The 23,917-nt window shown below is 42.0% G+C and overlaps 1 protein-coding gene across 1 annotated transcript in view; it reads right to left on the bottom strand.

Annotated features, from left to right (window-relative positions):
* The window catches only part of ITGAV (integrin subunit alpha V), a 45,560-nt gene extending 24,095 nt beyond the window's left edge, over positions 1 to 21,465 (bottom strand). The window contains exons 1-7 of the mRNA XM_066322501.1: positions 21,215 to 21,465; positions 17,314 to 17,441; positions 5,323 to 5,414; positions 4,693 to 4,807; positions 3,360 to 3,421; positions 1,768 to 1,813; positions 282 to 407 (exon numbers count right to left, since the gene is read on the bottom strand). Of these exons, the coding sequence (XP_066178598.1) occupies positions 282 to 407; positions 1,768 to 1,813; positions 3,360 to 3,421; positions 4,693 to 4,807; positions 5,323 to 5,414; positions 17,314 to 17,441; positions 21,215 to 21,369 (724 nt within the window). The 5' untranslated portion in view covers positions 21,370 to 21,465. The remainder of the gene's footprint in view (positions 1 to 281; positions 408 to 1,767; positions 1,814 to 3,359; positions 3,422 to 4,692; positions 4,808 to 5,322; positions 5,415 to 17,313; positions 17,442 to 21,214) is intronic.
* Positions 21,466 to 23,917: the final 2,452 nt, after the last annotated feature.

The raw sequence follows: 23,917 nt of genomic DNA, 5'->3' as shown, positions 1-23,917 counted from the left end.
GACTAACCTCTCATATAAAAATCATACTTTTGCCATTCCCATATTCAGCCTGCACCACAGAGCACAGAAAATCATGAAAATATTTCCATTTATTTTGTCATCAGGTGCTTTTTGAGTCAAGCCTATGACAAAGTGGCTACAATTCCATCATATATAAATGACCGCATTTTCAGGAACTTGTTGTCTGTTAGATGTTGACTTATTAGTTGTGTGATTTAGATGTAAGCATCAATAGTGCCAGGGAGTGTTCCAGGCAGAGGTTCTCATTTCCCACCACATACCCAAGTAGCTGTCATCAAAAGCAGCACTGGCAGGTCTGGTTGCTAACTGGTCATCGTACTTCGTGCTGTAGACTTTGGAGTTGTACTTTTCCACAATCTCTGTCACTCGATCAGAAATGAGCTGGCCTAAAGAGAGAGAAAACAGCTTAAAAGCACCAGTAGAATTTGTGAAACTCACTCACTGAAGTGACTCTTTTACACAATGCTGCCCTCGAAAGCAGATCTTCCACAACACCCACTGGAAAAGGGCCAACTGCAGCAGTGCCAGGAAGGACACAAGTGAAAATATGGATCCTACTGCAGCAAAAACGTGTGCACATACTGAATCACAGGCACACACACAGGGTTCTCACTGAAAACGGAGGCCAATCCTGCAATAAGGCACGACTTGAAAAGCAGCGCTGAGATAGCGTGGTGTTCTCCATTTTCACTTCATCAGCCACTAGGTGGTGACTCCATTACATTCTTTTTTCTTTGAGTTTAAATGAAAAGTTGAATCACCAAAAAACCCATTCAGAATGGCACTCACTTCACATACACATATTCATCCGTGTATGAAGTGATGGGAGAACTCCTCCTCCAGTATATCAGGATGTGGAGTAATAGTTTAGGATGAAAAATCTCATTTTCAGAAGTCTTCTGTTCAGAGCCAAGTGGGCTTTTTTGGTAGTAGTAGAAGAGGATAAAGTTGCTTTGGCAGATGAAGCGTCACTTTTGCCAAAAAGCAATGAAATGAATACAACAATCTAATTCATATGATATTGTATCTCTGTTTGGCTTCACTCATTCAATTTTGTTCATAATTTAAAATAGGACTGGAACAGGCCTCCTGTGCTGCTGCACCTACAATGTAGTCTGGCATGATACAGAAAAATCTATTAATAAATGTTAGAAGTTTCATTAAAAAACAGGCAGCAGAGTTTGGCAGCTGTGTCCTGATTACAGCAGCACCCTCCTTTGAACAGAGCTGCAGCTAAAGGCTGAATAATCCTGCAAACACCAACTGAATCCCACACGAGCAAAGCATACAGGTAATGCCAGGTGGAGGTAAAATGTGCCCCACAGCACAAATCAAATAATACAAATGCAAAACATCTTTGTCGTCAGAGGAAAACAACTAAATTCTCTTCAGAGAGGATATTTCTCACTGAAAATTCACACTTTACATGTGTGTCAAATTTTAAAACATATGGATAGCAAAACAAAATATGCTAAAGGAAACTTATCCTGCCGATGAAAACAAATCCCATGCTTCAGGGAAAATGCCTTTATAATGATCATGAAATTATTTAAAACACAAAGGACATCTGTACCATTATTACTACAATCTTTATCAGTGGTTGTTAAGGACAAATGAACATTTCTGTCAGTTTTCTTATTGACAAAGACTAGCAGCAGCTGGAAGAATATGCATCAAATTGACTAAGAGGATAAAGAGAAAAATCATAAAGGTCAACTTCTTTGTGACTTAAATAACATGTCTCACCTTGCCAGTAAAAACTCCCAGGTCCTCCAAGCAGCACCCTGTCTCCCTTGGGAGGGAATAAAAAAAGGAAGACAGGAAGAAAGATTAAAAACACATGAAGCACATCTAAAGCCAGACAACACATTCTCTGTTTGTGGGAAGAAATTCCATGCATATACATCACTGTAACTGCTGACCACCACACATTTTCCTTTTTGAAGGAGTGATTAATAAGAATGCATCTTGTAAAATGCTTACCAAAAATCTTCAGTGACTATTTCACCCATTTAGAATTCTAGGCAGAATTCTGTTTTCATTGTAACAGACCCTTCTTCCCCCATAAATGTATGGCAACAGGAATACAATTAGCAGAAAACTTGGAGAGTGCTACATCAGGTTTTTAGGTCAGTACACAAAATAGTATCATCTTCTGCCTCTGCCATTTTCTGTAACTTATCGTTATAAAAGCTTAATTCAGAATAACTGTGATGTAATCCCTCACTCCATATTTCTTGGCACAATTGCAATTCACAAGCCATTTTATGAGATTTTAACCACATTAGCTGTCCCAGGGTTGGGAATTTGCTCTGTAAGTATTGAATTAGGCCATAGGCTTTGCTGCATAATTAAGCCACTTGTTCAGGTTTTAATCCTAAAAACTCCTATACTCACCACTCAGAAAAATCTAGGTCAGGCATTTGGAGATACACTCTGGCTTGCCCACTCTAAGGTTTTGGATTAGAGCCCAAAGTTGGTTTTAACTGGGCCTGGAATCTGCTCAGTGACCCTGAGGGTGTGTGCAAAATAACCCAAATGCTCACAGTCCTATCCTGCATTTGGCAGTTTCCTCTGGAGGAAAACCAAGAGCAGCCTTGGGCAATGAGTGACAGGACATGACCTCATCCTGAGATGTGAGAACCCAAAAAAGGAGCCACATCACAAACAGGGCTTGCGTGGTCTTAACACATCCTGAGTCTGCTCAACAATTTCACTGTACAATGTACAACACCCTAGTACGTTCTCAGATCTGTGCAGAGTTTTACTGTGCTTGGATTTCAAAAGTAATTGTGAATTTGAAAAAAACCCCAAGAAACTAGAACAGGCAGGGAGAACAGAAAAGTAGAAGAAACAAAAGTCAGTAAAAAACCCCAGTACTTCTGCTAGCTGAGGAGAAAATCAAACATGATTCACCAGCACATTGTTTACCAGTTCCCTGAGTTGTTATTCCTCAAGAAGTAACACTAGCTATGCACCAATCCCATGTCTCAAAAATCCTGATTATTACAGCTGAATTCACTTGAGGACCAGCTGCAGCAGAGGGGCATGGCAGGAAGCTGGGAAAGCAGGTTTCTTGTTCAGGACATGGCTCCTACAAGAGGTGAAAGTGTTCTGCTGTGAAGATGTAGGGAGAAACAGGTTTATAAAAGCTCTTTGAGTGGTTTCAAGTTATTTTTTGGTTTATTTATAAATTTTGTTTGGTTGTGGGTTGGCTCCCAGCCAGGAACAGTAACATTTGCTTTCATAATAGCTGTGCTTCTAAGTGCTCTGTATCAGGAGTGCTTGCCAACTTGCAGCTGTCTGCTGACCCACAGAAATGACAAAAAATCACATACCTTTGTAAAGTCAATGCTAAATCCACCTTGACAAAATCCCTGTCCGTCTGCATCAATAGTTGCTACCAAAGGAAAAAAGGACAGAAAAGAGAGAGGAGAAAAATAAATAAACTAAGTATTATCAGGACTCAATCAGCTGATTCTGCGGATACTTTTCAATGTATCCTTTTCAGATACTTTTCAGTGACTATCCTATGTAAACTTCCACTCCTAAACTTGAGCCATGGAACACTTTTCTCCTTAATCATTGTTTTCTCTTTATGAACAACTCCCAACCAAATGCTGTAACAACTTTAGGCTGGCCTAATAGACATATAACATCAGCACATGTTCTAGCCTAGCACAGTCAAAGCAAACAGCAATCCTATATTCCTTTCTATTTAATCTTCAAAACTCTTGGGGAAAATATATTTGCAATTTCTGTTCAGGAAATAAGATGTCTGGAAAAATAGGGCATAAGCTTTTCTTTTGGTATGGGAAAGAAAACTGAATTGGCTCAAAATAAAAAGAGCATACTTGGCTGAAAAAATACCTCCATACTTTAACTCATCCCAGCAAGAATTGTTATGACTGAATCAATTTTAGGATTATACAGCTTCAGAGTAGAAATGCTGGGAGCTCCTTAGCTGAAAGTGTGGCTGCCTAACTAGCATGATTTAGTTTAATATTTACTTATTTAACTTCTTGTTATGCTGGACCAGGCTGGATTTTATTCCTGCTGTTAACAAACGATTTTCAGCAAATAAAAAGTCAATCCTAACTTCAACATTCAAGTTTGAGGTTATAAACCTCTGAATAATCTATCAGCCCAACTAGAGAAAATAAATGAAAAGCTTTTGGAAAATAAGACTACAAATGTTCCACAGTTAATATGATTTAAACAATGCATCACTACACATGTATGCAAACAGGGACATCAGAACATATTTTTGCAAAACCTTGTCTTATAAAATCAGCTTGCACCTTAATGTGCTTGAATAATGATAAAACACTTGAGATTCATAAAAATTCTAGAGTTGGTCTTTGAAAAAGCACTTGCTACATAATTTTGCTTGAGTGATTACTACTAGAATTGGTCCTTTGAAGAACAGAAGTCCTCAACTCCAATGATACCTGGACCTAAGATTTTCCTCTGGCTTAATGCAGAGAAAACAAGGCCTGCATCATGAACCTCAGCTGGAGGAGAATTCAGATGTCTGGGTCCTGTTTTTAAGTTTTGTTGTAATTGCTATACATGGAAGGGAGAAATAGCTGTAAAACCTCCAAAATGTACACAAAATGTGACACAAGAGGAATTCCAAAGAGAAAAGCAGCATAAGAGCCTTATACTTACTTGACCTGCAGGGAGCATACTCCACAAATTTTGACCCAGCAAGCAGGTAACAAGTTCCTACAGGCTCTCTCTCTTGTTTTGTTTCAGTTCTCCAGTGGTACAGTGGGGCACAGGCCTAGGGGAGAACACACAGCAGTGAGGAAACAAACTCCTCTTCAGAATGCTGGTGGGCATCAAATAACAAATACAACGAAATTCCAATTTTCTATGGAAAAGCAACAAAAAAACCTAGCAGATGTATCTTGTGTTATTAGAAGAGATTTATACTATCAGCAGTGGGGGAGAATTACCATCAGTTTGTATTTTATAAAAAAGCTAGTTTATATCAAGATTTCTAGAAATAATATTTTCTTAAAGCAACAGCTATGAAGTGTTTATCAAGAATTCATAACACATTCTAACTTCATCAAACTGATTTTATTACTTTCCTTAAAACTAGAAAAAATGCTCCTACCTTTGTTTGTAAAGTGTTTAGCAAAGCCTAGCTAAGAAATTCTCAAGAAAAGACAATTCATGCTGATTCGTAGGATTTTGTTTAAATTCTAAGTTATCTGGATCTCTTCGAATTTTCTTCCACTGCAATATCTCAGTATCTGATACTGATGTATCTGAAGGGCATCAAAGACCTACCAGAATTTTATCATCTTGGGATCTCACAGAGGCTCCAAACCACTGATGAGACTTAAATTCCAGCGGATCATTGGGAGCAAAGTCTCTGTTACCTACAAAGAAAATAATAAAGAAGCATAATGTCATGGGAACCTGTACAGTACAACTGAAAAAAATCCCAAAACAAACAAACAAAAGCCATTGGTTTTGATGCATACTGAAGAAACCAGAAACAGCAACATTGGAGAGTATCACACTTTGATGGAAACAGGCTTTTAAAAGGATTTATTAGTATTTTTTTATATCAAGGGCCCAAAGCAGCTATTTTTGCACAGAGAGCATTGGTACAATTCAAATTAGTTGTAAGAGCTCGAAGTTTATAGCATGTTTGACAGCCACACATAAATACCTCATAGCTGAGATATTTGACTTCCAAGCAGATTACAGCACTGCTCAAGAACCAGAGCCAAAGCCCCGTTAGGACCAATGCTTTGAAAAGAAATATTGCCTCGATTAAATCATCTGAGCTTTGGCTAGAATCAGGAATGAGATCCTTCTCCTGATTCTACCAAGGGGTAACATCTCTATTCTGAGTGTCACTGCAATGCACAAAGCAGGCGATTTGCAAACAAAAGATCCGGGGAAAGAGAGCAAGTTAAAGGCTGAGTAAACTGCATTTGTCCCTTCCTGGCTGGTAGAAACAAGCAGTATTCCTGCAGGTGTGAATGTGAACAGTCTTAGAATTATTTGGTGTTTCTTGTGTACTTCCATTGGCAAAATGAGGGAAACTTTGCCAGCGTAATGAGAAAATCGATGTAACACTTTGAAAAACATACCTTTTCTAAAAGTTCCCTAAATGGCTGGTTTATAGAGCCTAGAACTACAGGAATTGATGAGGCAACAGCCACACATCACTTCCAGAGTGCCAGGGGGATCCCCAAACCCAGCCCTGCTATGACTCAGAGACTGCGGCCACTTCAAACAAAACTTCCTTGCTTGTTTTACACCTTGTAAAGAATGTTTTGTCTGCACAGATTGTGTTACTTCCTTTAGGAAAGTCCCATGAAAAAGACAAAAGAGATTTTAATCTGCCGAGTCAGCCAAAACAAGCAGGAATCTGGACTATTTTTGCTCTCAGATTAGAACTACACAGAAACCAATGCCAAGTACATTACAACACAGAGAACTATTGTGGTTTTTTGTAATGCCATCAAAGGCGACAAAACCCCCACCTCCCTCTGTCAACTCCCCTCCATCTCTTACTGGACTGGTGCTAAAGGCTTGGAGGGCATCATGATCAGCACATCTGCACAGATTTATGGTCACTGAACCTTTATATTCTCACCCTTGCATAGGCTAAAATGTGCCTTGGAGGCCTGCATGGCAGCTTTTAATAGTACAGGAAAACAAAACCAGACCAAAATGTTTTCTAAATAGAGAACTATCTCTGGCACACACAAAAATCCCTGTTTTATCACCCTTTTTTCTGTTCTTTGCCTTTAACTATGAAAATCCAGCCACTGAGGGTTTTGCTGGAAGGCATAACTGGTTTAGTTTCAGATGAAGCTGCCACCCAAAGGGGCAGCAGTTCCCATTTGCTCCTGTCCACGTGTTCTTTCCTGCTGCCTATGTCTCTCTGGGCACTCCTGGTCCATGGCCACAACAGGAGCCACATAAGAATGAACCCTCCTAAAAAAGTATTCAGCAGGATAAGGTTCCAACTCCAGCAACACAAGGCTGGAACGATATCCTTTTTTGGCACCACCAGGGATTTAAAAGTGGTTAATTCATCTTTTAACCACACCCAGGGTTACATAGCCTGGAAAGACAGATTTGGCTTCTGCCCTCTGCTTGTCCAGCTACTCTCGAATACAAAGAAATGCCTCAGCTCTACTTTCCCAACACAACTTTAAACAATGTAAAACTTGGGAATAGTTGCAGAGTGGCATTTTATACTTTTCTGTTGGATCCTTATACAACACTATGCATGTATTGCAAAAATGGAAGCTGGTACAGCAGTTCCATAATGCAAAGCAGAATCCTATTGTCCTAGTACTATAAAGGTATCTAGGATGCAAACCTCCCATTAGAGTTTAAAACAAGGGACAGGAATTAGAAGGGAAGGCTGTGTTGCAATAGTGAGTAAGCAGCCTTTCTGCCTTACCAACAACCTGATTTTATCTCAGCTGTTAAGGAAATTAGTTCCTTCAAGTCTGGGCTGAAAAACAAGGATAAAAAATACAATACAAAGCAAGCCAAGTACTGGTTACTGATGCCACCTGCCCTGGTCTATGCTGACTGCACTGGAGAAGGGAGGAGCCAGCAGAATAACCAGGAGAGGCTGCCAAAACACCTCCTCTCTGCCTCTCCCCTGTGCACTCTTCAGCTGCCAAGAAGGATCAGTGTCCAGGACAGCATCTCCCTTACTGTTTAGGGGACAAAAATATTTTTTCTACAGTATTAAAAAGCCCTGATTCAGCTCTAAATTGAGGATAATATTAGAAATCTCCATGCTTTCAGATACAACCAGAAGCTGGCACATAAAAAACCCCAAATCTCCAAACCGGAAAGCAAACGAACATGACCACAAAGATAATTATGTGCCAAATGTAGTTCATGTGCCAGATGTCATGACTTCAGAAGCCAGCATCATAATTTCTGAAGGCCTGAACAACAAATGAAGAATTCTTACAAAACCCCACCACCCCACAGAAAAATGTGTTCCATTAGGCAATTTGGCAAAATGGATTTTATTTATTTATAGCGCACTGCTATTGTAGAAACATTGCAAACATCTCAGTCAAACTGGGCCCGTGTCAGTGCAGACACACATAATGTACCAAGATGTGCTGCAAGGCTAAGATGCCTTAGGTTGAGTTTTTTCTTGTATTCAAAGATTCTTTAGGCTCTGTAAAGCCAAGTGGGGGGGTCTTAGAGAGAGAGCCTTGAGTTCAGCTTGAAAATGCCTGCAACACTGGAAAGTGCATGAGGACAGAAGAGCTAGATCGAGTAGAAAGTATGTACATTGGAAACACTGACAGTTGTCTCAGGTAAAAAATTGATACAGGCCAAATCTGATGTTAACTCTCCATTACAGAAGAAAAGTAACCTTTTTTTTACCTATACTCACTCAAAATTCTCCCCAGGAAGAACTGTGCAAATAGATTATAAGCTTTTCCTTCAGATCCAAAGAGAAGCTGATTTTATGAGGAAATCTGGAAAACACCCATTCAACAAAAATCCCCTCGCTTTAAACAAGAAACCATTTGAGTTTTTTTTCATGACTGGGAAAAACAAACATTCAAACACTTAAATGTGAGCCCTGACTGAAGCAGTTTTAACCACAGTTAAATGTTGAGCTGTTCCATAAGGTGGATGTGTCATGGAAAGGTACAGGACTGACTTCAGCATTTCTGTGTTTTATTACAAAGAGCCTGACTTGATTATTATTTTATCTTGGTATAATTTTTAGCAGTAGGTAAATTAAAAAAAAAAAAATCCCAAGCCTTCCCCCATACACTTTAAAAAACAGTAACTACCTTAAATGAACTAAACTGTATTATAGGTAAGATATAAACATCCAGGGAATTATAAATCCAGACCAATGCTTTGATGTATTATAATCAGCCTTAATACTGTAAGGGTTCTTGTACCCTTTTTGTATTTCTTATAGCCTTTTCTTGTATTTCTAAAATTTCAGAGTATCCCAAAAATACCGTACATATGTCTTTAAGCCAATGATGTATATTTTAATCACAGAATCACAGAATGGTTTGGGTTTGAAGGGACCTTAAAGGTCATCTCATTCCAACCTCTCTGCCATGGACAGGGACACTTTCCACCAGACCATGTTGCTCAGAGCTCCATCCAACCCTGCTGTGAAAAAGCCTTTAAAAGGCACTCAAACAAATAAATCCAGGCAGGACAAACTATATTCTGACTCGACTTATCCAAGAAGACATTCAGAGGTTTTCATACAATGCTATTTGTCAGACTAAAGTGCAACTGCTACAGGGACTTGTACTTGATGGGTCATTAACTCCAGGATTATGTCACATGACCGTGGGGTATTCTTTCCTATCTGTAAAGGCAGTTTATGCCCTGGTCTTTCCTTCTCTCCTTCTGATTGTAGCACACATCACATGTTGATTTTACATCACTCTTCCAATAGGGAAAAAGGGCTGACATGTCAACTCAACCATGCTGTCTCACAGGTACTTTCCAGGTGGAGGGATGGGGTAGTCAGGGCAAGAACAGAATAAAGTTTAAAAGAAAATTTAAAAGGTGTGTTGCTGGTGGACCAACAGAACACTGTCTCTTTACTACATTCCATAGGATTTGAATTTATAAATGAAAAATAATGTGGAGCGGTGCTGGGTAGAAATAGCAGAAAAAGAAAATAAATCCATCTCCTAAATATAATAAAAGATCAAAAGCTTTTTCAGTGATGGATTTCTTTTAACTATCACCTTTGGCTAGCCGGCATCCTCTTTTCCCAAGGTAAATGTTATCAGTTACAGGAACAAAGCAGTTACTAGGAAAGTCCTGCCCTTGAGTAAGCAGATCCAGTTGTAACTTGCAGCTCTCCTGTTTTTATGGTAATGAGCAAACTGAACTGAAACATTTACGCCGATCTTCAGCCAGACTTAACAGAGATGATGGTGAGTCAAGAGGCACTGAACTGATGAAACCTGGTTCAGTGTCACCATACTAAGAGCACTCAAGAAGTTGCGAAACGTAAATAGTCACCCAATTCACAGACTTCTCGTTAAAACAAACCTCTTTATGCCGATTCAAAGTAAGTGAAGTTGCCCCGCTAGGTAAAGGGAAACTATGCAGCTAGCCAAAAGAAAGACAAAGCTATAAAACATGCAAGAGCCGTCTTTTCATAATAGGAGAACTCTGTGCAGTGTAAAGTATCTTTCATCTGTCGTTACAACCAAAATCGGAGCGATTCCAACCTCAGTTGACGCAGCAGGAGCAAGTGAACACAAGCTTATCTCCACTTGAAACTCCCCATGCTGGGAGGCAGCTCATGCTTTAGCAACCTCAGTTTAGCCACAGTGTTTTGAAATGACTCAGAGAGAAGGGAATAGAGACCTTCCCACTACTCCCCTTCCCTCTTCTGAGGTATGAATCCCGCGTTTTTCCCCGGGCGGTACTGGAACAAAAAGCATCTTTTCCCTTGCCTAATATAAGTAACCCGCCTTCTTTCTTTTTCTTTTTTTTTCTTTTTTTTTTCCAACTCGTCATAGCCCTGCGATCCATCCACATCCACACAGAGCCAACAGCGTCCATGCAGGAGTCGACCTAATCACACAGGCATGAGCAGCTCTGTGCTGTCAGCTCCACCGACACGCCGAGGAGGTCCGATACATTCTGCTCTCCTCTGCATTCAGAGCAGCGCCCGGAGCCCGAGGAACGCTCCAGACACCCGGCACGAGCACAGGGATAACGACCGAACTCCAGGGGCACTGAGGGAATGGGAGATTTAGCCAGATAAAAATCAATCAGCCGCACTCCCGATCAATGAATGGTCTCCGCAAGATTTATTGCTTTATTGTTGGCGAAATCGGTGGCCTTTGAGATTGAAATTCCCCCGTGGACTCCATGGTGATACCAATAAAGCAATCAGCCAAAAATAAAGCAGTACTTTGCTAAAGCCAGCTATTTTCAAAGAACACCGACCTATCCCACACTTCCTTTATTTTGTAAGTGGAAATGATGGAGTTTTGAACAATTGACTGTTTTGCACAAACGATCAAAATCTCCAGGAGGGAAATGTAAGCTCATGGCACCCACTCCAGCCGTAACTTCAGCAGCAGCAGCAGATCTTACCCGGTGCAATGCTACAGCTCAAAGCTGCCCGAGGCAGTTAAAATACCCACTTGGAGCTAAATAGGTCACAGATAGATCCAGCCATGCCAAACTGGAGGTTTAGGCTTCCAAACAAAGCCTCCTATTGTCTAGAATCACCCACTTGGGGGACAAAGAAAAACAAATCTGCAAACATAAGGAGGAATCAGGAGCGTTCTTTACAAAGGTATTTACTTTGCAAAAGTCTCTTTCTCTTTCAGCACAAAACAAAATATCCAGTCTCCGAAGAATTGTATCCAAAAGCATTTCAGAACAAACAGTTTCTCTAAAATTACATTGTTGCATCAAAACGTGGGAAGGGGTGAGAGGAGGGACAGTACAGCCGTCCGCGATAAAACTTTCTCCACGCAGAGGCCGCACCGAATTCTTTCCTCAAAGCAGGAAAAACACACCACACTGAGCTGGAAACATTTGAGATGCTTTTAGCTTCTAGTATTCAACAGCTTCTGTATGTCTCCCCAGTCTTGAATTTTGAGATCTGCTAGAGAGAATGAGAGCAGTAGGGAAAGCTTTCCCCAAGAGAAGGAATGACCACTCAGCCATGCGTCCCTGGTTTACCACAGGTCTCAGAAAAGCAAAACAATCCATTGTCTGAACAAGCCAATCTTCCTGGGCTAAGCACGAAAGCTGCTCAAGAAATCTGCGATTCATTAGCATAGAGGTTCAAATTGTTTTTATGAGCATATTTTCCTTTGTAACAGTTCGTAGAGCTGTCTGCGTTTCATCAGATGATTCTAAAGGCAGCAGCTCTTGAGGCAGTCTCAGGACTGCACTTTCTACTGCTGACATAAAGAGCTACAGTTTTAAGCATCCTGTACTGCAGCAAAGACATTTCCCAATTAGTTTTCTTTAAAAAAACAGCAAGTAATACAATAATTTGGTTAAACTTTTCTGAAAAGCCATAGACACATGAGGAAATGCTATTGCTACCAACCCACTTCCCACTGCTCTTGACTGATGATAAGCTAGGACCCCAATAAGAAAAATAAAATAATATAAATAATTATGAAGATTGGTTTTGTATTTTTTTTTAACAAGAACACAGGAAACTTCTGATTTATATTAATTTGTCACGTGTATAGCCTGATTAACTCCAAGTGGTTACATGGGTCTCTGAAGAATTTTTTGTTTGTTGAAATGAAAACTGGGAACGATCCTCTAAAATTCCAGGGGCAAATGATGGAGGTACTTATCTAGACGTCAGACAATTAGCTAAGTGCATCAACCCTGCCATTCCATGCATGCCTAACTGTAAAGCACATAAATAAAAACATAAAGATCATGTGCTGATTTTCCTAAAAAGCACGTTTGGCCACCCACCCCTCTGCTCACTGGTTTTGTTGTCTGGATCAGCAAACTTTTGATCCTCCTGTTGTACAGGAAAAGAAAATGTTTACATTTTATACACAGAAAATGGACAACTACACGCAATAAATTTAACTTGTGGAATACCCTTCAACTTTTCAAGAATGTTTTTCTTGAGGAAGATTATGGAAACACTGCTGGCAATATCTAGTACTATCTATGAAAAATTTGCTGTGCCACCATGAGAAGGCTGTGGAGATGAAAAAAGGAGATGGAGACTTTTTACATCTTTAAAACAAATGGTTTTGGATCTTGGTCTCAGAAGCAATCAGAAACAGAAAATGGGCTGCATTCCCTTCATGGTTTACCCACAAGAAATATGTTTTTCCTGGAAAAGCTGCTAAGCAGCTGGCAGAAAAAGCCAAGTGTTAAGCTTTTTAAGAGAGGAACCACATCTCTGGTCAGTCTGGTAGAAATGGCTCAGCCAGGTGTAAAAGCAGATTTTCCAAAAATTGCTATTTCTATGGACTTAAACAAAAAATAAACTAAATTTTCAGTCACAAAATTATCCAGTGTGGAGAACAGATAAGAATGACTGAAGATAAATATTTACCTTGAGCTACAACCTGTGATTTTTGTTAATATGACAGTGCAATGTAAAACATCTTGCAGAGGAAAGGATTTATTATCACTGCTTGTGCTTATGAAAATTTTGAAGAATAGGCTAGCTTGAGAATATAAATTTCCCTTCAGTGCTTGTCCTGAAAAAATAGGGAGGGAGGGCCTCCTACACATTCTGAAAGTTAACTGGGACAGAGGGGAAAAATTCCAAGTATTTTATGTAACAATTGAATTGACATTGTGGTAATACTTTGTCACTTGCAGAAAGAAGTCAAGATATAGAAGAAATACCAAAAATTTTAGGTATGTTCACTGCTGAATTAACAAGGTAAACAGGAATAGGGTTTAAAAAGTGCTTAAATCAGACCTGTTTCTATCCAGACTTGCAGGATAACCTAAGTAACAGCAGCACTGCTTCATATTTCAGTTTTGCAATAGGACCAACAGAGGTGTGTAGGTGAGGAACCTTGTTCTAGTGCTTGGGTCCTTCTTAACCTACCACCTTTAGGTGTTCCTGAGAGCAGAGGCCAGCCTGAAACATTTGCCTGACGACATTAGAAAGCCTTTTTTAAAAAAAGTATTCAGTTTCTAGTCCCTGACGTGCAGCAGAGCCACGTGCTCCCCTAAACTTCAGGGCAGATTCCACCACACACATCTGTTATGCCACTTTGACACAGTCATAGCTGTGTTAAATCAAAGCCAACTGATGTCACTGCTAAAAGGCTGAGAAGCCCCACAGCAAAGCATCTTTACATTTGGGAAGTGTTAATGTGCCATATAAACATTTTGCCTTCCAAAGCCACCATATATACCAGAACGTCAAAAGCAATTAGTGCAATGTGCACAGAAACACACAGACACACACGGACAGAATATTCTCTGGTGTATTTTTAGTGAGTATGACTGACTGTACTGAGAGATCCAGGACAAGGGGAGATTCCCCTTCACAAATTCTGGCAGGGGGTGGGAATTAGACCATCTCTAAGGTCCCTTTCAAGCCAAAACATTCTGTGATTCCACGAGATATATTGCTGTTTTAAAGGAGAAAATATGCTGCGAAAGAATATTGCTTTTTTAGCTAGAGGTTTAAAAATTATAACCGCTTTTGTTTGATTTTGGGTTTTATGTTACAGGCTGATGGGAAGGGCATGAGAAAGAGGGAAATAAATGACATTGCACAAAGGGACTCCTACTGCCCAACTCCCATCCTGACAGAGCTGAGTGGGCACCCACAGGAAGGAATAAACAAAGTAGTAAATTCTGTAGTACAGGAACTATCAGCTTAATGACTTATCGCTTTCCTCCGGGGCAGCTGGGGTGAGGATAAGTGCAAGTAAGCAAGCAATACTGCTGCAACATCAGGGCTGGATCAACTCTTCCAAATATTATCCTCCAGCAGCTGGTACCTTCCCTCCTGGGCTCTGGGACAGCCGTGGTATTTGATCACAGAAAAGACCACACTGCTGTGCAAATACAATGTTAAAGCCAAGAGCTAGAAAATAAAACCCAGCCCTGTCCAGCCACTGAGCTCAGCATGGCCTTGGTACAGATGGGGAACAGAAATGCACCCACAAAGCTGCAGAAAAACTTAAATAATAATAAAAAAAAAATTAAGAAGAAATAGTCCTAATTAATTTAGTTGAGGTATTAGGGCTGGGTTGGACTCGATGATCTTGGAGGTCTCTTCCAACCTAATGATTCTGTGTGTGTGTGTGAATAGTAATAGAACAACATATAGAGGAAAAAACCTTGCTGGACCTCTGTAAAACCCTATCTCATATTTATTTGTGATACAAGACAAAGGGACAAACACAACCCCACTCAGTCAGAACAAGGCTTGCTCTTCCCTCCATTCCCTTGCCACGTTCCAAGGACAGGAGCATGGCCTCTGCCCTGCCCTCACTCACTGCTTGGCCTGCCCTGGCTTTTCCAGCTGTGCTACCTGGCAGAAGGGAGCAGGAACGGGGTCATGGCTCCTGCTAATTACAGGGCATCCAACTCCACAATACAGAGTTTGGCATCAATAGGCAAACAGAGGAAAGCCACAAGTACAACCATTCTCATTATTTTCACAGGTCAGATTTCTCACTGGCTGTAAGCAATTAGAAAACAACTCTGAAGAAACACATCTAAGTAATGATGCAGAACCTGTTTCTCCCAGTAAATCTGGGAGGGAATAAAAAAATCTGCCTTGTACACAGGGCTGAGCAATACCTCTGCAGTTACAAACGGTGCTGCACAAGCGATAAGCAGAAATGGATGAGCCTGGGTTCCTGCAGAGGCTGCAGTTAGTCATCTACAAAAAGCCCCTTTGCATCAGCACCACAAGTTAGTGGTCAGATCTTCCACTTCCTGTTTCCCCAAAGTGGGTCACGAGTGCTCCCTAAGGAGACAGGGGCAGGGGGTTACAGCACTGGCAGTGACTTTGTCACTGAACACAGGGAATCGAGCATTGTGTACTGCACAAAGAAAAAGACATTTTCTTGTCTCAGGGCGTTTATTATTTTATCAAGCTGAAATACAATGCCCCTTTTCACCAGGAGAATAATTGACAAATGCATTATTCCCCCATTCACTGCCTCAAAGCTGGAGTGAGTTAAGGCGTGCCTGAAAGAAATCCTCTTAAGCTGTTATGACCTGCTATTTTTACTGGTAAATTTCAAGCGATTAACATGCCTCTTCCTTAAAGGCAAATGATGAGCAAAACACTGTCTCTTTGCCCAGGAGCACATATCCCCAGCAAAGCAGTGTGGCCTCTATCAACTCTGCCCAGCACATGGAAAAGCCTACTGCAAATGTTCACAGTAAATTCATAAATGCACTGTAATTCCCATTAGAAGATGTGTCGAGAACCTATATGTGTGGCTCATCTTTCCCCACCAGAAGTTTTTTGGCTATGATATTAATGATGATTATTAACTAGGGAGATCGAGATTCTTACTTAGAAGTACCCAAACTAACAAAAAGTACATTTGTATTCTAGTAAACAGTAAGCCCAGAGAACAACAACAAAAATAAGATAGTTGTAATCTGGTTTTGCTGTCTTGACACTGATGCAGACAAAAATGTCAGACTTTGCTAAAAATCTCTAATAAGCTGCAATCTGGCAGATATGCTCCTATAGAATGATATGAAAGAATAATAAATGAGTGAGTGAAGCAATGATAATGACTTGGGGTTTGTGGGTGCCACTACATAGGGTTTGTTTTTTTTTTTTTTTTCAGTGGAACAAGTGACATAGTGGTTTTTGCAGAAAGATATGAAGATTTCAGAAACTTGAACATCAACCACATTTTGTGGTATACCATGACAATGTCAGGCTTCACTCTACTGCACATGATTTTAAAAGGCTGCATCTATCTAAGCAACTTTTAGGCTGCCAAGTCAAAATCCTGGCAGGAATGAATTACAACCAACCAGACCTTCAAGGCACAGGTGTTTCCTCTGCCCTACCCCACATGGGTCTTGCTAATCCCCTCCCATGACATGGGGAGGTTTTTCCGCTGCCCTGGAATATGCTGTGGAAAACAGGATTCAGCACTGAGTGGCTGGAGCAGAAAAGCAGAAAAGCAGAATGCAGTGCATTCTCATGACCTGCCACAGCCTGTGGAAATCACTGTGTGCACCAGAGCATGAAGAATGACTGAGAGATTTCATGTCCATACTGCTGCTGCTGCTCGGTTCTTCCGTGCTTCAGAAATGGGTAAGGAATGCCTATGACCTCAGGCACCTGAGTGCTCCTACCATAGAACCATTTTAAAAAGACATTTTCCCACAGTTTTTCGTTCATAATCATGGTTTCAGCTGAAACTTCTGGGTATTTCTGCCTACACCACCTTTGCTGATATTGAGAAGTATCTTTCCTCACATGACACATCCTTAATAGGAAGAAAACCCCTCGGGGTTCATTGGGAATTAGGTTGCCAAATGTTTTAGGATTGCTGGAAAGTACAGAGGAGAAATAAAAATAGGTTAAAACACAAGAAGAATAATGTTTGCTCACTCAGGCTTTCAGCACATACCAGGGAAGAGAATTCTAAAAGAGAGGAGAGGAAAAGGAAACCACAAGCAGCCTTGACTAGCTTCCAGTCAAAAAACAGCTGCATTCACACTGACCATGAAGGAACCCCACAGGGACCTGAATCCCTTCTGCTTCCCCAGAGCAGCATTAGAGCAGGGACATCTCCCCCACAGGGACCCACAAGTTACCTGTGGCATCAAATATAATGGGCTGGCAGTTCCTGTTGGAGTCCCAGTTACATTTGAGCACCTGCCCTCCTTCTACAATGTTGTGCTGGGTAGTGTTTGCTTTCGGAGCTCCCACCAGAAGAAATGTCCTGCGGGGGAAAAAAAGAAGTGAAAACAAAGGTTTCAACACCTAAGGCACAGCTGTTATAACTTTATGACATCTGAAGAGTTAATAAAGCAAAAGGCTTGCCTACTCTAATCTAAATCCAACTCAAACTACTCACAGTTACAGAGAAATTTAAAAAATTTAAAAAATATATGAGGTTCTCTTCTCTGCATGCAAAAGACCCCGCATTTACCAAAAGGAGAGAGACAAGAAGAGATGATAAATTTAAAGTATCCAGGCCTCCTCAGGCTTATATTTTAAATGAGAGAAACACCTTTTATATTCTTCCTTTTTCCTTTCAAAAATATGTACGTGTTCAGCAGAACAGGAAATTGTGAACTTCTGTACCTTACGAAAGCCATCAGCTGGCATCATTTCGGGTTAATTTTGTGAGTAAGGGTAATTCAAGGAAGTCAGTCAAAAATGGAAACAACATATAAACAAAGCAGTAGTGCCCCGGGAGCTCAGCATGTACCGACCGTGATGAGTCAGCCCTGCCCCAGCAAGTGCTCTTGTAAAAACAATCTCCAAGTGCCAGCCACTCTCAGCCACAGATCTGCATGTTAATGACTCGTTACCCACATTCATTGCACAGTCATCATTTTCTTACTGGGATCTGCTGCGCTTTTCTGCATCTCTGCTTCTACAGACACTTGTTCGGGGCACTCCGAGCAGGAACTGCCACGAGAGTGGCACAGGTGGCAAAATTCAGAAGTGTCGAGGTAAGAAACAGACTGAGCAAGGCTCTTGGTGTCTTCCAGCACCTTCCAGGAGCCCCAGCACCTCGGAGACCCACTTGACTCATCAGCACTTGGCTGAGAAAGTCAATTTGAAGCATGAAGTCATGCTTGGAAGACAAAACCAAGTGCTTCCTTTCATCAGAATCACTCTGCTCTGTGGCTTTCCTTTAGACTGCTTTAAGAGGGAATGCAGCTTGCAAGAGCAAGTCTTGTCAGGCATTACAGTTCTCCAGTTTGGAAACTGGGTTAGCTGAACAGGCTGCAGGACTGGTTGGAGAGGATGTCTACAGGCAGGTAAATCCAGGCTTATCAAACTTGCTCTGCTTTTCAGAGTCATCTCCATGCTCCTTTTTAGGAAAGAGATAAGTATAGGTGTAAACATGTAGCGCCTCATCAAAGCTCAATTCGCACAAAGATCCACCAGTTTTCAAGCTCTGTGAATTTTCAGAACCTTAAAAATGCCCTGGCATGGACCCTGATAGAAAATCCAGGCTAAATGGCAAGCCATTTGTTTTCCTTAGTTGCCATTCACAGACTGTCTAGATTTCTAGAACAGGAATTTGAAACACTTCAATCAACTTAAAATCAACTCTCCAGGCAGAAGAGAAATGTTTAAAAATAAACATAATGCCAAGTAAAGCAACACATCCATTATTATAATTACAATCTATCAAACAAGTGGTAGCTTATCTTCCATTTTACTCTTGTACCACTGACTTTCGAGAAGCCTCCCAAATGAAACTCTTGTTTAAAAGATTTAATCATTCCCATTCTAATTCTAGATTTTAAATTTTTCTTAAGCTAATACTTGTGATGAAGTTTATTAAAAAGATTAAAGGAATAAAATAAAGGAATTAAAATAAAATAAAGGAATCATTATGCGGCTCCACAAAAGTCTCTTCCACAAATAAAAAAGGTGCATTTTTATCATCAGAGACCAAGCAAGCAGATTTTGTCACAGCTCTTATAACAATATGCAAATTATCCGAATACTGAGAGTCCCTAATCCACTTACTTTGGGAAGGAGGGAATAGAGGGACAATTGTATTTCCATGGGAATACACCAGCTATGCTTTGATATTGCAAATCTCCTGAACCATGTTCCTGAACCATCCCAATGCTGGGGCAAGGCTGGGAATGTTCTGGTGTGCCTACAGGAACAGCCCCTTTCCATGGCCACCAGAGAAACTGGGGCTTCCATGGAGGTGCCTCTGGACCTGTCACATCCTGTGACATGCTGCACATCAAGTGTCTCTCCTCTGAAACAGGGTGCATGAGAAACCTGTTTCAGAAACAGAGAAACCTGACACAGCACCGCCACTTCCCCTCCTGGAATAGGACTTCCATACTGGACTTCTAAATCGGCTTCAGTTTGGCATCCAGCAGGTCAAAATAGCCTGTGAAACAGCAGCTTGAGCATTCAGGAGCTAATACCAGGCCTTTGTTGTCAGGCTGGACAATCCAAAGAGCTTTAGCCAAAAGAAACCGACGTGATCTCTGGTATTCATGTATAAAACAGGTGATAAATGAAAACTCACTGAAGCAAAAACAAAACCATAGAAACCACCGTGACACCCTATGTGCCTGGACACTGCATACAACTATTTCTGGCTATTGCAGGAGGTAAAATATCACTGCCCATAGGCAATAAACTGAAAATCTAACACCATTAGAGCCAGTTCCTGGAAATTTGCATAGCTACTTGGTTCAATTAAGAACTTTGATGTAAAATAAAGTGTTTAGCTTAGCAGGTACAAACTTTTATGGATGACAAAAAAACAGAGAAGAGAATTCCCCTATAAATAATACAGAAGTTTTTCATGCTGCCTGACAATTACACTGTATTTTTTTACAGCAGGGCACTTTGAGGTCAATAGTTCTTATAAAAATAATGGAAAGGTTCCAAATAGTGATTTCATGGAGAGCTGGGTCACATAATTCCTTATCAGAAAGCAAGGAAGAAAGTTTATTACATGCATTTGCCAATCTCTTGATAACTCTGCAGCCACACATGCCAACTTAAAAATAAAGGGCGGGACAAAAATAGAAGCCTTTTTCTTTTAGTACCAAGACTTACAGGATTAAGATAGCAGAGAAAGATGGTGCAACATATGCAAGTTAAGACAGGATGGCTTCTAATATATGTAGGCAATAAAAAATGCAAACAAGGCTAGATGATGTACTGCAGAAAGACTTTCTCAATAGCTGTACAATTTGCTTATAAAGTTTTACAAGCAAAGATTAAGGGGGTATGGAGGGAGAATATCCCTTCAGCAGAATGAAAGCCAGCAGCTTTTCCAGTCTTACAGCCCGTTAAGATGAGAGCGGAGTGGGGAAAAAGTGACAAAGGCTGGATGTTACTGTAGCCCGCATTTCAGAACCAGAGCCTGATCCGTTCCGGCAACACCGAACGAAGGCTGTGCAGTTTAGTGACACGAGGATTCAAAGGTCTGAAACGCAACAGCGACTACACACTGCCTAATCTTTAACGTGAAACGGGAACATTTCAGGAAGCAGACGTGCTTACAGGGAACTTTTCCTTCTCTAGACTCCTCGGCAGCTCGGCGATTCGCACAGACTCAGCACTATTCAAACACAGCACTCCCGCAAAGCACTCTCCCAGAGAGAGAACAGCAGATCTTCTGAAATGCCACGGGACACGGCTTCAGGAACCAAAAGCCCTGACTACATCTCTCTACGCTGTATTTCTCACCACCATTATTTGCGTGAGAGCAGGCTGTGCAGAGAATCCCGCAGCTCAAGGTTCACGCCCCAGCGGAGCGGCCGGGATGGGCTTTGGCTCCCCGGCCAGGGCGCCTCGGTCCCCGGCGGGGCGGGGATGCGGAGCGGTCCCTGTGGGGACAGGAGCCGGCTCCATCCCCGCTCCGGGCCCCGAGCGTAGCCGCGGCCCCTCCGAGAGCCGCCCCGGGAGGTGGCAGCGGCTCGGCTGCCGAGGGACCGGGGCGCTGCTTCCCGCCGGGACAACGCGGCTCGGGCGGGCGGGACGCGCACTTACGAGAACGGGTCGGGGGCGAAGAAGTCCACGGCGAAGCCGAAGTAGCTGCCCGCCGGGCCCGAGTAGACGGCCGGGCGCTCCACGTCCAGGTTGAAGGCGCTGCCCGGGGCCAGCGCGGCGCCCAGCAGGACCAGCATCGCCCCGAGGCGCGCCATGGCCCGGCCCCGCGCTGCTCCGGGCGCGGCTCTGCCGGGACGCGCCGGCCCCGCGCCGAGGGGGCGGAGGGGCCGCGCGTTTCCCGCGGCGGGGCGGGGAGCCGAGCGCAGTCACTTCCCCTTTCTGCCTGGGACGGGGGCGGCAGGAAGGAGAGGCGGCATCATGTGGTGCCGGGGGCGGGCCCTGGGCGCTCCGCGCTCCGGCCGCCGCGCTCTTCCGCCGGGAGCGGGCAGGGAGCGCCCGGCGCCGCCCGGGGCTGGGGCTGAGCCGCCGGACTGCGGCCCCGGAGCTGCCCTCAGGCATCCCGCTCTTATCTCTGAGCCAGCCCAAGGCCGGAGGAAATTCTTTCTTGTGGCCGTGGCGAAGCCCTGGCACAGGTTGCCCAGAGAAGCCGTGGCTGCCCCATCCCTGGAAGTGCTCAGGGCACGGCTGGACGAGGCTTGGGGCAGCTTGGTCCAGTAGAAGGTGTCCTGGCCCGTGGATGAGATGGTCTTTAAGGTCCCTTCAGCCCAAACCATTGTACGGTCAATGTACAATGAAGGTCAATGAAGGAGTGCGGGAAATTTGAAGAGGGGGGCACGTCCGTGCCTGGTCTTACCAAGCGAATTTGTGAAGCCTTTCTGAACTAGTTTTTCAGGAGAGCTGTTCAGCAAAGAGTAGACGGACTGCCAGTGCAGACCCAGCCGTGGAGGAAAAAACCCACCTGATTTTCAAACTCATAGGCTATTAAATGAAGTAATTTTAAATCCCAGGGTCTCAGCATCTGTCCAGCAGCAGGCGCAAGGCTGGGAAGAGCTAACCTGCAAATCCTCCCCGATGAGGTGTCTGTTACTGTCGCACCCCTGCGCTGCCCACCCACCTGGGGAAGAATCATCCAGTGCAGCTCCATTCTGTCCCGCTGCAGTTTGTAACTCTTGTATCATCTCTCGCTGATCACATTTTAGCACTATATCCTGGCTCAGTCAGCTGTAGGCTGCTGTCAAACCCCTCGAAGCCTTGCCCTCCTCAGCCCGAGTTCAACATCTGCTGGGTACAGCAGTGGCTCAGGTAAAACAAAACATGCTGAACACCTACAAAGAGCAAGTAATTCGTATTAATTCAGAATATTAATTTGTATAACATAACAGGACTGGAGTTTGCCACCAAAAGTCTAAGCTTTTTGCTTTCCTCATATGAACATGATAAAAAGCAACAGAACAAATACTGATGTTTCAAGCCCTAAATAAAAGTTAAAAACAGCCCATACATATTTACCAAGGGACCAATTTAGTCTAATGGGAATCCCAAAAGAAAAGCATTTCCACAATAAGCAAACACAAAGAACCACCAGCTACTCCTGCATTCCATTCACTTGTTCTTGCTATTAATTAATTATCATTTCTTCAGGAAGCCACCTCAAAAATTTTATCGAGAAGGGGAGTTTCTATACCTAAACTTGATACTTGTTGCTAATTTTTCTAACTTTGCTGCCTCCTCAACAGGTTTAAAAAAAAAAAAATGCAAAAACAAAACTCCACCCAACCAAACAAACACAAACCCCACATCACTTTTATTGTTATTTACTGACTTAATCTCAGAGCTTTTATACTACAGACCTGATCAAAGCAAAACTGCAGATGAGTTAATAAGTTCCCAAACTCTAGTAAATAGGGCAATAAACTAAAAGAGTGGATTATGAGTACTTTGATCAGTAAGTCAGTAACTTAGGGAAAAGGAGAATTTATTTTCTCTACTTGATTGTATAACAACAACAACATCACACAAGCAGTGAAGGCTAAGTTATCTTTAAGATACTAGAATTTTTTTTACCATATGATCAATTTTGGCTTCCTAGGGACTAGCTGTGCAAAGCCAGCCCATAGGACTGTTATGAAGGCTTATTATATAGTTGGCTTTTTGCAAATATTAACATTACTATATGTATAATTATATTGTATTATGTTTTCTTATTAAGAGTTTAGAAGAGTAATGAATATGTATTTTCTGATTATACCATAAAGTTAAGACTGAAGGGTTTTTTTATCTCTTTGTAATGTCTAGACCACCAGGCCAGAAGTTATGAGAAGAGGGGTCACCTTGTGATCCTTCATAAAAAAACCTGTTAACTTTCTGTTTTCTTACCCAAATAAAAAGAACCAAAAAACCTCGGGAAAAAAATTACACCCATATTACCAAACTAAGTAGAGCCACCCACAAAATAAATCTATTGCATAAGATGATCAGAAATACTTAAATCAAAAGAAAAATGTTTGATTAACATCTATTAAATATTCCACACAGCGCTCCTTAAAGATAGAAGCCCTAAAAAAGTAAGGTGGGCTACAGGCAGACCTTGTGCCAAGCCCCCTCGGCCGAGAGGCTTCGCTTATTCTGTCTCCTAGTTTGTCTAGTTTAAAAGTTTTTATTAAACCTATATATATAGATAGATAGATAGATAGATAGATTTTTTTTTTTTTTAATAAAACGCATTTTTCCCAGGAGTATCTCAGCCACTGCAGAGGCAGGGTTGCTCACCCCACGGGAAGTGTTTTCGATCCTTTCCCCGGC

Source organism: Sylvia atricapilla, chromosome 7, assembly GCF_009819655.1.
Source record: "Sylvia atricapilla isolate bSylAtr1 chromosome 7, bSylAtr1.pri, whole genome shotgun sequence".
NCBI classification, from domain to species: Eukaryota; Metazoa; Chordata; class Aves; order Passeriformes; family Sylviidae; genus Sylvia; species Sylvia atricapilla.
This window is presented reverse-complemented; position numbering and strand designations above follow the sequence as displayed.